Source organism: Corvus brachyrhynchos, unplaced genomic scaffold (genome assembly GCF_000691975.1).
Source record: "Corvus brachyrhynchos isolate BGI_N302 unplaced genomic scaffold, ASM69197v1 scaffold229, whole genome shotgun sequence".
NCBI classification, from domain to species: domain Eukaryota; kingdom Metazoa; phylum Chordata; class Aves; order Passeriformes; family Corvidae; genus Corvus; species Corvus brachyrhynchos.
Genome location: NW_008240042.1, coordinates 122,361 through 137,153, shown reverse-complemented (window position 1 = coordinate 137,153; position 14,793 = coordinate 122,361). Strand labels below are relative to the sequence as shown.

Here is a 14,793-nt window from a genome sequence, read left to right as displayed (position 1 = left end):
AACCTCTGCCCCTCTCCTCCCACCTCATCATCGTCTTTCCTACGGATGCTGGACACTGTGGGGCTGGTAATGTCACCACTAGTGACTCTCCAGGGGACAGGGGTTACCAGTCCTCCATCAACACCCATGGTGGTGGCACCTTTCTCATCCTCTCCAGTAAGATGGCCATCCCTGGGGCTGCTGGTGACACTGTCCCCACGGGTTGGGGTGGCTGTGGTGGCCGGTCGTTCAGGCTGGCTGTGAGCAGGGATGCTGTCATCGTCACCACCACTGGGTGTCGCAGTGACGCCCAGCCTGGGCAGGGGGCTGCTGGTTCCCTCAGACGGGATGCCGTCATCCTCGTTACCCACTGTGGCACCGGCCAGGGTAGTTTCCTGCTCCCCCACGTGGATTTTGGCCCTCCCAATGAAGATGTTGACTTCGTCATTTTTGTCGGGAGAGACCTGGGTGAAGCTGGTTGCCCCGTCTGTGCTGCCCAGGCTCCCACGGGTGATGGTGACACTGTCCGAGTCAGGGATGTAAGCATATTCATCCACACCAGCGGTATCCACTTGGACATCCTCAGTCTTCTCAGTGACAGAGAACAAAGCGATGCCTCCTGTCCCTGTACCTCGCCTGACACCCTCCTGCCCTTGGCCAGAAACAGTGGCCTCCCCGCTGCCCTCATCCCCTGCCACTCTTGTGGCAGGGGCCCTCCCCCTCCCGGTAGGCATGGCGCCCTCCGCTGGAACCACTCTGGGGTCACCATCACCCTTGTCCTCACTCTTGACACTGGACCTGTTCCCCACCACAGCCTGACTGGGGCGTTCACCCTGAGGAAGAATGGGAACACTGCCATCAACTTCCACCACCAAATCCAGATCGCCACTGCCCTCTGAGCTGGACAGGGTGGGACCTGTGCCACCACCACTGCCACGTGCTCGCATGCCAGTGCCAGGATGAGGACTGGGACCGTCCCTGCCAATGCCCGGGGTGCTGTGGTTTTCAGCCTTGAGGACAATCCCATACTCAATTACTTCAGTGCTGCTGTTGTCACTGTGTTCTGGGGCTGTCCTGGCCTCTGGTGGCTCCCGCCTGGCATTGTCCTCATCCAACCGGCGGCTGGGGATGATACTCTGGTGGTCAGCCTCTTCTTTCTGTGCAGTACACACAATGGAGAGGTCAGGGACAGCCCTGGTGATGGATGGCTGCTGGGAGCACTGCAGCCAGGCCAGGGTCCCACAGTGTCCCCTGGCCACATCCTCACCTTTATCTGTGTCTGGTTCCTCCGTGTTGAGAATGAGTAGACGTATTTGAAAATGTAGAAGCCATGCTTGGCGTTGCATCCTTTCAGAAGTATCTGGTGGGGAAGAAAAAAACGAAAGCCACAATTTTCTTATGAAATGCATTGGCAAGAGTTCCTCTGTCTGTGCCTGGCACTGCAGTAGGGTCCCACTGGTACCCACTGAGGCCCCAGGATGTGGCAGAGGGATACCTACCCGGTGCTGTCCCACACAGTTCCCAGAAGCTCCCCCAGGAAGCGGTGGTGGCACCTGTGGGCAGCAAAACACATGCAAGAGCTGAGGCATCAAACACTGCCCCAGAATCCAGGCAGCTGCCAGTGTCCACTGCTGGCCACCCAGTGGTCAGGGAAGGGTGGGAAAACTGCACTGATAAGCCAATACATTTGCAGGCACTACCTGGGGTGCTGACTTAAAGATAGCCATAGTAGGAAAGGTCAAAACCCCATTTCCAGGGTCTGAAAAGTATTGTGAATTTTGCTGCAGCATGATTGTATTGCATGCTAGTTTTCATAGGGTATTTTTGGTCTGCAAATAACCTTTTCCTGGAGTCTGCTGCAGAGTATTTTACTGCAGAGCATTTTTAATACACAGCACCATTGCTCACACCAGAATGCTTCAACTAACTGCTTGGATCTGCCTGTGATGGGAATCCAGAGCTGGTTAACTGGTGGTGTTTCCCAGTATTTAGTGGGCAACTGAGCAGCAACATCTGTGCCCGCACAGCCAGGTTTCTGTACATGCTTGCAGGCTTCCAGCTCTCCCTGATTATCCTGGCATCTTTTGGAGGGTATTGGCCAATGTATCCCTCAGGATTGGGGGACCTGCTGGTGGGAGCATCCTGTGAGCCCCACAAAGCCACTTCAGGCATTCCCTATGTGCCATAGCGAGAGATGGCCCCATGGAGGGAAGTCCTTTTTGATTTCAGCAAAATTAATCACTGAAACATCCCAAGCTCAGCTGAAGGGTCAGAAACACACCCCAAAGTATGGAATATTCGTAGGTTGTTCCATTGTTTGTGAACAGTACCAAAGGTCAAATTACAGCTCTGGTTACACAGCATAGTATTAACTCTCTTCTGTGCCCCTATCTGAAAAGCAAATCTGTGCTGATTTATTGCCTTCCCCTGGGCTGCCCCGCTACAGACTGGGTTGTGAGAGCTTGCTCTGGGGGGTAGAAGACACGTGGGAGGGGCCTATCCCTCAGGGAAATGGGATTTGGGAGAGGCCCATCCCTCAGGGAAATGGGATTTCCCTCCTCCTTACCCTGACAAAAAAGCAAGCCTTTTCTAGGAGCAGACTTTCACTCCACCTGTGTATTTAGTACGCTGAGCAACAGTTATGCAGGACAAAAATGGCTGCTATTATATTCATGTTAGTTTGCCTATTTTTTAGTTAAATCTCTCAAAATTTCACATTAGGAGAGCTGGAAAATAATTGAGGGTGCCTCTCTGACCACTGTTACCCACACAGGTAAGATGAGCATCCTTCCCGCACCTCTTTTCCTGTGGCTTGGCTCAGCCTGTTCCCAGGCCAAAAGCACTGGGCAGAGCCCAGATCCACAGAAATCCAGGAGAAGAGGTACAGCTGCCCAGACAGGCTCTTGTGCAATGCCCTGATTGCTAAACTGAAGGGACATGCTCAGCCACCTCAGTGCTAATATATATTTTTCCTGCTGGGCTCATCTCTGCTGTTGACCTTAATCCCCTTCCCAAACAACAGAGGTGGTGTACACAACTACAACCCATAGTTGTTGAAAGCATGCAGGGATGCACCAGGTAGTATGCCTCACGCTTCCAGCAGCATGTTAGGAGTCCAGGAAAAGCCATACTTACAGGTGTGGCGAGGGCTGTGCTGAGCAGGCACAGGCACAGGCAGACGAGGGATATTTGCATCTTGGTCTGCTCCTGGAGGCACAAAGTGAAGCATCACTGGAGTTTGTCTTCCTGGGACGTGTGGTCCTCAATAGTCCTGGTCAGCAGCAACCTCAAAGTTCCCACTATCCCAAAGCTCCCATGGCGGTATGCTCCAGTGACCCCAGCTTTTCCCAGGCTTTGCGGTGGCCCTTGGCATTGTCTTGCCTGTCTGCATGCCTCGCAGCAAGGCCAATGCTCTCTTACCATGTGTGTAGGGCACGGCCAGCAGCTCCGAGTGGGCACTCTGACACCAGCTATTAAAGATTCCTAACTCTTTCTGTCAAAGCAGCTTGGGTGGATATTTGCAATTAATGATCCCCCAAAGTTTCTACAAGCTAAGCCATTCATAAATCCAAATTAAGAAAGTGGCAGGCTTTTACAGCACTGATAAATGGCAGGAGGCAATAGCTCCATTGGGCAATAATTCTCATTTCACCCAACCTCCCTGGCTTGGGCTTGCAGGTGCATCCCAGAGACTATTTTCAGCCATACCAGCATTTCTACAGGAAGCACCAGAAGGACATTCATGCACAAGGATCAGCACTACAAAGCAATGTAAGCTCAAGAGATGTGCACAGCCAAGGATCGGGATGTCTCCATCCACATTGTGGCTTACCTAGAGTGAAAGCAGGAGAATGCCTGCTCAGGGGTAGCAGAGCTGAAGGGTTAGAAAGAGACAGGGCAGGAAGCTAGGTAAGAAGATTACCTTTCCCCGTCGGAGGCAGGTCCCAGTGGCAGACCGTGGAGCCTGTGCCCACTTTGCTGAAATTTAAAGTTGGCCCCGGGTGCGGAGAGCCAATCAGCTCCTGCCCAAGGACATTTGGCAGCTCTGGCAGCACCCGCAGATAACCAGGGGGAGTAATTTCCAGCTAAAAATGTGTTTGTGGTGAAAGACAGCTATCAAATGTTCCACCTGGCTGGATAAACAGAAAGCACAGTTTATAAATATCTGTTCTGAAGGCAAAATTGCTCGATGATTAGCGCAGATCTTAGTGTGGCACATGTCCAGCTTGGTTATTGATAAGAGGGTGTGCAGTGGGTCTTGGCTTGCTCACTGTGACCAACATGGGAAAGCCGGCAGGGCTGCAGAAAGGGAAGGGCAATATCCAGAGCCAGGCCTGGTTCTGGCCCTTTGGCACAGAAGGGCAGTATTGGCCAAGCTGAGAGCCACCACCATGCTGTGTCTTCTGACACTTGCTTTTTGGGTTTCAACCTCAACCCCTCCGAGCTAAACCTATGCAAGTGCAGAGTGGCAAAAAAGAAAAAAAATCTATTTTTCCATGCACTGCTTGCACAGGTCCCTTTGAGCCCAACTTCATGACAAAGAAGCGCTACAGAGGTGTGCATGATGTACAAACCCTCCTCCCCACCACCTCTAGTTTTGGTGTCATTGCTGATCACCTATGCCCTTGCCAAGAAGGGTTCCCACTGCTGCGGCCAGTCTGGCTCAGGCACTCACTGTGGTGGTGGTGACAGCAGCTGCCATCCCACTCCCCACTCTGTTCTAACCCAAACCCCAGGAGCTGGCACGACTGCTGCATTATCACCAGAAACGCTTAAACCATCAGCATCCAGCCTTGAGCAGGAGCAAATCCCAGAGCCAGCAGGAAACTGACGCTTGCCCACTGGCCAGGGAGCGGCAGTCAGATGCCACCGCACAGGGCAGTCAGCCCATGTGCCTTGGCTCCTGGAGGAGAGCTTTTGCCAGGTGCCTGGGGGGCTGACGCACATGGGACTGGGCTACACGCCCTGTGGGAGCGGGACCCAGCCCCTGGCAGTTCCAGGGCCCTTTGTCCATGCTGCTTCCCTGACGTCTCTGGGCACCCCCCGGGGATGTGGATGATGGGAGACTTGCGTCCCCCCACCAGCCATGAGCGCATGCAGGGCTCCCCAGTGCCACCATAGGGATTTGTCTCCATGGGTGCCTATGCTGCAGGCAGCACCTCCTGCCTCTCCAGCAACTGCAGCCTGGCTTTGGCACACGGAAGCAGTTTTGTACAATGGCCAGCAACTTGCTGTTGTGAGAATAGACTAGTTCTGCAGTTGGACCTACAGCAGGAGCTGAACTCAGCTTCCCTTCCTAGGACTGCAAGAGCAGCACAGTACCTGCCATAAACTGTGCATAATGGGCATCACTATTCCCAAATGGTGGCATCTGTCTGGAACCCAGTGGGATTTATTCCATCCCTATCCGTAATGCAGATCTCCAGTTGGCCAGGGACACACTCCAGTTGAGGAGTGACCCTGAGCAGGGATCTTGAGGACTCCCAGCCAGGCATCCCCATCACTGATGTAGGAGGGAAGTAGCTGCACCACTGTCACTGTGACAGCCCTACCTTGTTCTGGGAATGAGGCTGTGTGACAGGGACATTTTGGGCTGCAGTTCTGGTGTTCAAGACACACATCCAAGTTGCCCAGCCTTCTACCCACTTGCCTGGTGCAGGGATGAAGAAGCAAAGCCCTCATTACAGGGGTGTGCGTCTATAGCTAGTGATGCCCAGAAAAAGAAATTAGTGTTTTTACCCTTATTAACATTGCCTGGTGTGTGGTCAGGCCATGGGAGGCATGTTACCAAGGAATGGAAGATGTGGTAAAATTATCATTGCTCAAGTATTGGAAATTCACATCAACTCTACATAAAACATGTCTGTAATCCCACAGCAGTGTCCCTAAGAGCACCCTTTCATTTTTCAGAGGGGACTCTACAGAGGCTTTCCAAGTTAGCCTTGGTGTTCCTCCCTCCTTTCATGTGCATCTGAGCTGGAATAATAAGATTCAGCCCTAAGCATCATGGACAACTGTAGCCCCTCAGCCCCTCACCAAGTGCTGTGCTGCCCCACTGACCCCAGCAAATTTGGCAGCAAACCTTTTGTCACCAGCAGGCTCAGTTCAGTTGCTTCATTTCATTTCATTTCATTTCATTTCATTTCATTTCATTTCACTTTGCAAGATACAAAATAAAAAAGCCTGGAACAGAGCCAGCGCACATGGCAAGCTGCCTGGCGTCTCCTCTGGCATGCAGTGGCTGCAGGGAGCCTTTGGATGCACCCTCCTGAGTGGGCTGGGGCAGGCAGGAACAGCACCAGGGCTGCCCCCCTGCTCACTGGCTGTAGTAGTAATCCTGGCCATACACATCGTATCCGTGCCCTTTGTAGTAGCCGTACTCATCCTCGTAGGCCCGGTAGCTGTCCCCGCGTGCATACCCATCCTGTTCCTCGTACCCACCCTCCGTGGTGCCCTCGTCCCCCCGGCCGTAGTCCCTGGCCGTCACATCATACTCCCACAGCTCCCCAGCTGTGGTAGCATCTGTGGTGGCATCTGTGGGTCCCCCATCAACCATAGTTGTCGCCTGGGTCAGACCATCTTCATTGGTAGTGCTGGTGATGGTGGTGGCTTCGGTTTCCTCCTCCTCCTCCTCTTCCTCTTCTTCTTCCTCCTCCTCCTCTTCCTCCGCTTCCTCAGCTTCACCAGTGCCCTCCTCAGCCACTGCAGTGCCATTGCCATGAGGTCCAATACCCTCTGTGGTATTGGTGCTTGTGCCATTGACACCATTCTCGTTCTCATCTACTTCTTCTTCCTCCTCTTCCTCCTCTTCCTCCTCATTCTCATCACTGTCTTCATTTTCAGAGTCTTCCCCCTTGCTGGCAGTCCTCTGCCTGATCCCTTTCAGGGTCTCTTGGCAGCCCTTGCCCTGGCAGAGGGAAGACAGCACAGCATTACTGGGGTGTCAGGAGGCTGCACCTCCATGTGGCAAGGGGCAGGTATGGGCACAGCTGAGCATCCCCCCACACCTTGCATGGCAGGACTCTCTTTTTGGGGTACCCCTTCCAACCCCAAGTTAATGCCCAGAGCCTGGTCCAGCTGTGGGTATTTCCACAGCAGCTCCCCAAGCAGAAACAGGGTGCAGGGCATCCCAACGGGTGCAAGCAAATATGCAGTGAACAGAGCCCTCCCCATGGGAGGTCCCCAAGCCACACCTGCTGGGGGGATGTGACGTCTCCTCCCAGTGCACCCTGGCAGTCCCCAGGGGCTGCTCTGGCGGGGTGTCCAGCGGCCTTGGTGCCAGCATGAAATGGCTCCTGCAGGGACAGGGACAGAACAGGGCAGAGGGTCAGCAGCTGGAGTGGAGCGCAGGCCTCCCAGCAACGAGAGGGGTACGCAGCATCCACACACAGCATTTGGGCATTGCTCCGAGTTCCCTGCTTTCCCACAGGTCTTGTTCCAGGCTGAAATGGAGAAGCTGCAGCAGCGCAGCTGGAGCCATGCAATTAAGTGGTGGTGGCTGGAGCTGGGTGTTCCCATTCTGGCTCTGCGTTTTGCTTTGCAAAGCATGTAAAGGTTTTCTTCTGAAGTTACCTCTCCCAGTTTCCAGTAAACAAAGAAAGCCACAGGCACACTACATGTGGGCACGCTGCACATCATGTGTGGATGGTCAGTGAGAGTGTGATGGCTCAAAGGCAGGCGTGAGCCCAAACTCCACCAGCAATCAGCCATCAGCAATGCTTGGCCCCAGAGATCAGCAGCACAGCAGGGCTCTCAGTGGGATGCCTGGCTATAAAAAGGTGAGGAATAAACCAAATGCAAACAGAGCCTGGAGCAGCCACTGAGGAACTGGTGGGGCAGTTCACCCAGTGCCCAGCCTGGGAGGAGGAACATGTTGCTACCAGCAAATGAGCCCAGCCATGGCAGGGAGATGTGAGGTCAGTGTCATCACCGCCTTGGGCAATCCCCACCACTCACACGCCAAGACCAAGGACACCTACCCTGGCATTTTGGGCCACCTCAGACCTTGGAATACTGACAGGTGCACCTGATGGCAGAGAAAACCCAGGCTGCTCTTCTCTCCAACAGGAGAGACATCAAATTGCACTGTGCAGCTAGCTGTGCCAGTGGGAGCGATGCTCCCCATCCAGCAGCCACTATAGCAGTGCTCTTTACATACCTATAACTGACCTTGGGGCCTTTCAGCATGATTCCTCTTGCTGACCACGCTGACAGTGAAGGCACATCCCTGCCTAGGAACAGCCACTGCTCTGGTGCTCTCCAAACGAAAAGGGCAGACCCAAACAGCGGCTACATTCCTGCATATCACTTAATTTCTTCCTGAGAAATGAAATTCCACCTTCTGCTGCCCATCCCACTACTCAAATTTATCCCTAGAGATTGCAGTGGTAGGGGAGAGGAACAGGCAAAATGGGGCAAATTGCAGGGAGGTGCCAGGGTTGGCACAGGGGCCACCCCATACTGTATCCCAACCCTGGATTGGTCTCCAAAGGGGAATTTAAAACCAGAATCCCAGGTTTTCATTAAATAACTTTTGAAAAAGAAAAAAATAAAAGACTTGATTAGGTCTGATACACAGGTTTCCAAGCATACCTGATCCTTATTTCAAAGTTCCTGTGTGCCTGAGACCACTGGATAATTTTTGAGCATTTGTAGCCTGAGGAGACACAAAAGACTTTTGTAACCCCTTGCATTTAATTTTGGACCTGGGTGACTCTCACAACTACAGAGGTGCCCAAGCTCATACTGATCCAGCAGACAGGAGCAGCTTTATCATCTGACTGGTAAAAAATGTGTCTTTCCCAATATAGCATCAGTTTGTGTCACTCCACAGACACACATGCAGAGCTTAACAGGATTTTCCGTAGAAATTTTCTCAGTGCTGTAAGGGCAACAGATCCTGAAAGAGGAAGGTAAGAGGAGTCCCTAACAGCACCTTCTTCCTTGTATGAACCTCCTTGCTTCTGTTCTTTGACCGGTCCTGCTCCTTTATGAGCCACTGAAAATGGAAACCCAGAGAGTTTGTCTCAGAGTTGTTTGGTGCAACCCCCGCCCAGGAAGAAAAAGGAAAGAAAAAGGAAAAAATTGACAAAAAAGTAATAAAACAAGCCCCAGAGTAGAAAATCCAGTTGTATCCAGAGTGCAAGGCTGTGGGCGGTCAGTGACCACAAATGCTGATGAGCAGAGACTACAAAACCAAAGTTCCCAAATTCCCGTATTTGTTTTGCAGGCTGCTGGTTTGCCATACTCACCCCCCCTTCCTCCTCCTCTGAGCCATCCCCCTCTTCCTCGGATGAGTCACTGCCCTAAGAAGAGGGAAAACCAAGTTGGAGGCAGGTGGGTGGGTTTCCAGTGGTGTCATGAGTACAATGTTCTGTGCTCAGGCCCATGGGCCAGTGCAAACAGGGCACAGACTGTGCCCCCATCTCATTTGGGCCAAAATCTCTGCATTTGGAGGGCGGCAAAGCAGCAGCAACCCCTCAGAAGCACCCACCTGGTACCGTCGCTGCGGGGGATACACGTAGATGTATCTGTACAGGTAATGCCGGTGCCGGCTCTTGAAAACCTACCGGAAGAAGGAGGGGGAAAATCCCATCAGTCTGGGGACCTGGACCTGGGTACAGGAGCCACCAAAATGGGCCCTCCCTCAAGACCAGGCTCGTGTGGGACGGGGCACGCAGGGTGGAGGAGACCCTACCGCGTTCTCTTCCGAGCCGTCCAGCTTGGGTTGCCGCAGCCAGCTCTTGACCTGGGGAAAAGGTGGGTTGGTACAAGCCCCACACCAGCCCCGGGGAGGCCGGGGGGTCCCCCCTCACCTGGCACTCACCGAGAAGGCACAGGCCATCCCCACCAGGCAGACAAAGACCAGGACACTCCTCATGGCTGCTTTCTCTAGGAACAGCAAAACACGTCGAGGGCTTGCTTTTCAGCTAGAAAGCACCGACACTACTCCAAACCATCCACATGTCTGTGTCCATGTGGCTGAGCGAGGAGAAGAAAGGCTGACCTCCAGCCACTTCTTGGTGCAGTCACCCAACCCCTCCATAGACCCAATTCCTTCTTTTCTTTTTCTCCTTTTTTTTTTTTTTAAAGATCAGCCTCAATTTCCATGAATATATGTTGTTTGTTCTAGAAGCCACAAAATACCAGAAAAGCAAGTTTCACCATGTAGTGGACTCATCCTTTCCTGGAGCAGGACTACTCACTCCTGCTTCCCCATTGCCTTTGAGGGAGGGGAGAAAGCCAAGCCCCACTGGAGATGTGACAGGAGCAGCTGGGAGCACTGCCCACGGTGGCCGCCCTCCCACAGCTCCAAGACCTGCTCAGGCTCTGCCCAGGGAGCAGTGCTCCTGGGAATCACACCACAGACAGTTTTAACCTCACTGAGGAAAAACAAACGAGCAAACAAATAATGGAAATAATTGGCTTCTACAGCCTGCCATTGGCAAAAATAACAGTGGCAAGGCACCAATGCAAAGAGCCCCCCACAGGCACACTTGGAAGGGACTTGCCTCTGGGCAGGTCTGAGCTGCAGACCCGAAGCACCAAAACACAGCCTGCCCTCCTCCATCAAGGAGCAAGGAGCACACCCAAACCTTCCAGCAGCACCTCAGCCTTCCCCCAGGGAGGGATGCTCCCAGCATCCTCCCGAGCTCAGCCAGGCCCACTGACCTTCCTTTTTCCTACCCTTCCTCTGCCTAAACTCAACATCAGCTGAGCTTGTGAGGAGTCGTCATTACATTTGTCTGTGCTTGAAGTTTCCCTATTTTTGCTTAACTCAGGCTAGAAAACAAGCGGCCACAAGCTTCCCTGACCTCACAGCAAGGCTCTGGATGCTCATCCCCTCCACCCAAGCGCTTCATGAAGCCACAGCCCCAGGCAAGGAATAAAAGCAGCACCCTGTCCTGCCAGCAAGCTGAGCCCCTCCATCTCCCTGCAAAAATCAGACAGCAATGCACAACCCAGCTGGGAAGAGCAGCAGCAAGCTTACCCTGCCCCAGCACCGAGAGCTACCCGCGGAGTCAGCTGGCACAGATTTCCTCCTGCTGCTGCCCTGCTGGGATATAAGGTCTGGCTTTGCCCCCCCCCCAAGCCAGTCACCGCCCTGCCCGGAGTGACGCCGGCCCTCCAGAGTGCACCAAAAACCCTCCAAAACTTAAACGCTGGCAGATTTGGTGCACAAACATAGCGCCCCGTGCTGCTGCCAAACCCAGCAAGGTTTGCACTGCACCGCTTAATTGAGGGTCTGGCCTCAGATGAGCGGCCGGGAGGCCGAGGGTATAATAACACTCTGGGTTTTAATTAAAATAAATATTGGGAAATCTGTTCCTGGGGGGTGTCCACCTCCATTTTTGGGAAATTCTGTCACTGTTTTTTCAAGTAGACAAAATGACCAACCTCAAAGGCCCGGCTCCACAGCCAGTTGGATAGAGCCATTAGACTGAAAAGAAAGCTAAATCCAAACAAATGCCTCTCCAGGATGCCTGCAGAAGCCTTGGTAAAGGCAGGGAAAGAAAAGGGGACTCAGATACAGGTGACACCTTTGGGAGCCATTTCTGCCACAGTGTTGCTACAAACTGCAAGTCTGCTTTTTTTCTAATGCCCCACTAACTACCCAGACCCACACAGGGGCCAGCCCAGTCCCCTGCTCTCCAAAATCAGGCGTTGCTCAGTTAAAATCTGTGTTTGTCCCCAGCAAAGCAGAATAACTGCTTGGGGTGGGGGGAAAAGTGAAAAAAACCCCACCCATGCGTCCGCTCAAATCTCACTGGGGACTTTGGTGGCAGGATACAGCAAGCGGATGCTGCCCCGACACCCACCTCTGCAGGGACGTCTTTTCTCCTTTACCTATATTTATCATTTCCTGCTTGGATTTCAGCCACCCAGCTCTCCAGTGCACCTCTGCTGCCTCTTTCCCAGATTTTTCTTGCACTCTTCAGCAAAGGCCCCTGAGCTCCTGCACATCTGGGCTGCAGCAGTTCAGAGAATGACTCCTCACCAAATGCAGCTTTGCTTCCCACAGGGGTGAGGAGAACTGCAAATCCCACCTGATGCACCTACAGCCCTAGGAAAGGGAACAGTGATGCTGAAAAATAAATGCCTTTAGGCAGGTCTGTAATGGTCAGCCTAGCCAGTGGTAAAATTGAGGTTATTTAGGACAAAAAAATCCACTTTGCCATGAAAGACCCGAATGTTGTGTCTCAAAACTAGGCGTACAAACAGCCTCACCCTCAAGCAGGGGAGCCCAGCATTGACAGGTACATGATGGGGAGTTGATAATTGCTGGAACACTATACACATAACTTGTTTCTGGGGAGGGAGGGGTCCCCCCATAGCCCCTCGAGGGTCCAGCAGCCCTGGCAGCAGGCCATGCCACATGCCCACCGTGCAACCCTGGGGCTGCAGGGCACAGCTGCCCCTGCTCCATGGGCTTCAAAGCCCATTGTGTCACTGTGAGGAGTCCTAATTATAAGGGAGGTCTGGAGCTGGCCGTGGCTTTCAGCTAATGCCTCATGCCAGGAAAACCCACACAAAAAAAAAAAGAAAAAAGAAAAAAGAAAAAAAAAACCCCAGCCATGCAGTTTTTTGGTGCCAACACAGCAGCCTCTGATAAAGAGAGAGATGAGCATTGAGAAGATTCCTGTGTCCCCTCCAGCTCCATGGGGCTGGAGCAGCTGGAGGGCCTGCCCTGCTGGGGGTGATACAGGGGGTTCAGGACAGAGACAGCCGTGCTTCCCATTGTCCCCTGCTGTCCTAAGCTGCCTGGCCCAGGAAAGCAGTGAGCATGTGCCCAGCTTTGAGCTTAAAATTTCACCAAGGCTTGGGAACAGAGAGTCCTGGTGGGAGGCGATTTTTAATGTAATTAAAGGGCTTCTGCTCCAGGCTGCTTAAAAAAAACATATGGAAAACTGACTATAAAAACACATATTTCACCCAAGATCCCTAAAAAGCACCAGGATAATTAATGTGTGCCCAAGTGCCTTGTGCAGCCAGCACCTATGTTTAGCTCCTGGAGTGGGTGCTGCCCAGGAAGGCCACCAGCAGCAGCAACCTCACCGGCACCATGCCGGGAGACCAGCAGGGAACTCAGCAAGCACATCCAAAACATTTCCATTTTAATTTTATTTTTTATTATTACTTTAAAAAGCATCACATCACAGGCTTGGAGCATTGGTCTCTTAATGCTTTTGCAAGAACTCTGTCTCTCCAAGGCAGCAGGGCTTGGAGGGATCACCCCTTTGTCTGAAAGGAATCTGGTATTAAAAGTGATTGCAGGCTCTGAAAGCTTTATGAAAATGATCTCACCTTGCTGGAAATAAAACACAGAACAGCTTATCTGCTTCCAAGGGATGGGGCTTTGACCAGCGTGGTCTAGTGGAAGGGGGGGGTTGGACCGGCGGGGTTTGCACCGGCCGCCAGCCACAGCTCAGTTCTGCAGCTGGGTGGGCTTGCACCCAGCAAGGGCACCTCGTACAGTTTGGGTGTACTTGCCTCAGCCCCTGAGGACCTCAGGGTCAGAGTGTCCCTGTCTGGCACAGGCTGACATGGCTCCTAGGTCCAAATTTAATTATTATTTTTGCAGGGTAGTAAATGAGCAGAGCAGAGTGCTCCTGTCCTGCCCGGGAGCACTGCAGGGCTGAGGCTGCACCATCCTATTTCCACGCCCTGGAGCTATTCTGAAAGGAAACCTCAGGGCCAAAAATAAGTAAAGAAAACAAAACCAGAAGGACACTTTGAGCATGGGGGGAAGGGACCAAGGTGCTGCTGCAGCCAGGGAAAGGGGCACACCTGCTATGCAGCTCTGTGCCCAGAGCACCCCCAAAATATGTACAGGGGGCACCTGAGGCTGAGTTTGCCCTGGCCTCCACCTCTCTCCACATGCTGTCAGGGACAGGAGTGTGTGTGCCATGGTCACCAGCTGGGGAGAGAAGTGATGAGCAAGAAGAGGGAGCAACAGTGTGAGAATAAGGAATGCCTCTCTTTCCCCTTACCTCTCAGAACACAAACACAAATGCAAACCAGCATCAGCTGCACACACAGCTCATTATTCTTTTGGCAACATCCAATTTTAGGATAAAAGTGTGAGGGGAGAATATCTGAAATGCACCATGTGTCAGTCTCCATTACCAGTACACAATCTTTATATATTGGCCCTCTGCAACTAAATGTTTAGTATGATTTTCCTTTTTCTTTGAGCAGAAGTCAGGAAAAGGAAATAAATTCTATTTACATTCCTGGCAAAATGCAGGTCAGGAGTAGCTCTGTAATGTGAGCACTTTGAAGCACCCTGAACTCAGGGAAAAAACCGCAGCAAATCACCAAGGCAAGGTCACAGCTTTATCACAAATCCCAGACTCGCCACCACCCAGGCCCTCACATGTTTGAGCAATATCTGTACATTGGATCTCCTCAGGTTTTTTGTTTGTTTTTCTTTTTTTTCAGGAGCAAGAAACACCTCATCAGCCAGAGTAAGTTACCAGGTCTGGTCTCCCACCTTTCTCTGCCTCCATCCACATGTGAGAGCTCTCAACCACATCCTCAGGACAAAAAGCCAAATAAACCCCCCAAAATGCCCTATTTTCAGGAGCAGAGCAGGAAGACAGCCTGCGTTCATTGCAGAAGTATCAACCAACAGCCTGCACACGCAGCTTAGGAACTGAGCTCTCAAGCAAAGTTAAGCCAGTGTCCCTGGACCATCAGGCATCTGGATGGAGCGGAGGCACACTGCTTCTGTGCTGCACTAGTGATGGCTGCCTGCCTCCCGGGCTGCACACACTGCTCTAACCTGGGAAAAACCCTGAATCTGGGATTAAA

At 52.5% G+C, this 14,793-nt stretch overlaps 2 protein-coding genes across 4 annotated transcripts in view; both read right to left on the bottom strand.

Moving 5' to 3' along the window:
* MEPE (matrix extracellular phosphoglycoprotein) overlaps positions 1-4,428 on the bottom strand; it is a 5,686-nt gene extending 1,258 nt beyond the window's left edge. The window contains exons 1-4 of the mRNA XM_017744104.1: positions 3,115-4,428; positions 1,479-1,532; positions 1,247-1,339; positions 4-1,136 (exon numbers count right to left, since the gene is read on the bottom strand). Of these exons, the coding sequence (XP_017599593.1) occupies positions 4-1,136; positions 1,247-1,339; positions 1,479-1,532; positions 3,115-3,174 (1,340 nt within the window). The 5' untranslated portion in view covers positions 3,175-4,428. The remainder of the gene's footprint in view (positions 1-3; positions 1,137-1,246; positions 1,340-1,478; positions 1,533-3,114) is intronic.
* A 1,653-nt stretch (positions 4,429-6,081) lies between these two features.
* IBSP (integrin binding sialoprotein) overlaps positions 6,082-14,793 on the bottom strand; it is a 12,108-nt gene continuing 3,396 nt past the window's right edge. For 2 of the 3 annotated variants that reach the window (XM_017744278.1, XM_008641329.2), the window contains exons 2-7: positions 9,806-9,870; positions 9,677-9,727; positions 9,473-9,544; positions 9,231-9,284; positions 7,173-7,274; positions 6,082-6,886 (exon numbers count right to left, since the gene is read on the bottom strand). In XM_017744278.1, coding sequence (XP_017599767.1) covers positions 6,296-6,886; positions 7,173-7,274; positions 9,231-9,284; positions 9,473-9,544; positions 9,677-9,727; positions 9,806-9,859 — 924 coding nt within the window. In that variant the 5' untranslated portion in view covers positions 9,860-9,870 and the 3' untranslated portion in view covers positions 6,082-6,295. Of the gene's footprint in view, positions 6,887-7,172; positions 7,275-9,230; positions 9,285-9,472; positions 9,545-9,676; positions 9,728-9,805; positions 9,871-10,969; positions 14,788-14,793 lie in introns of those variants that run through there. The other variant, XM_017744277.1, reaches the window with a different exon arrangement.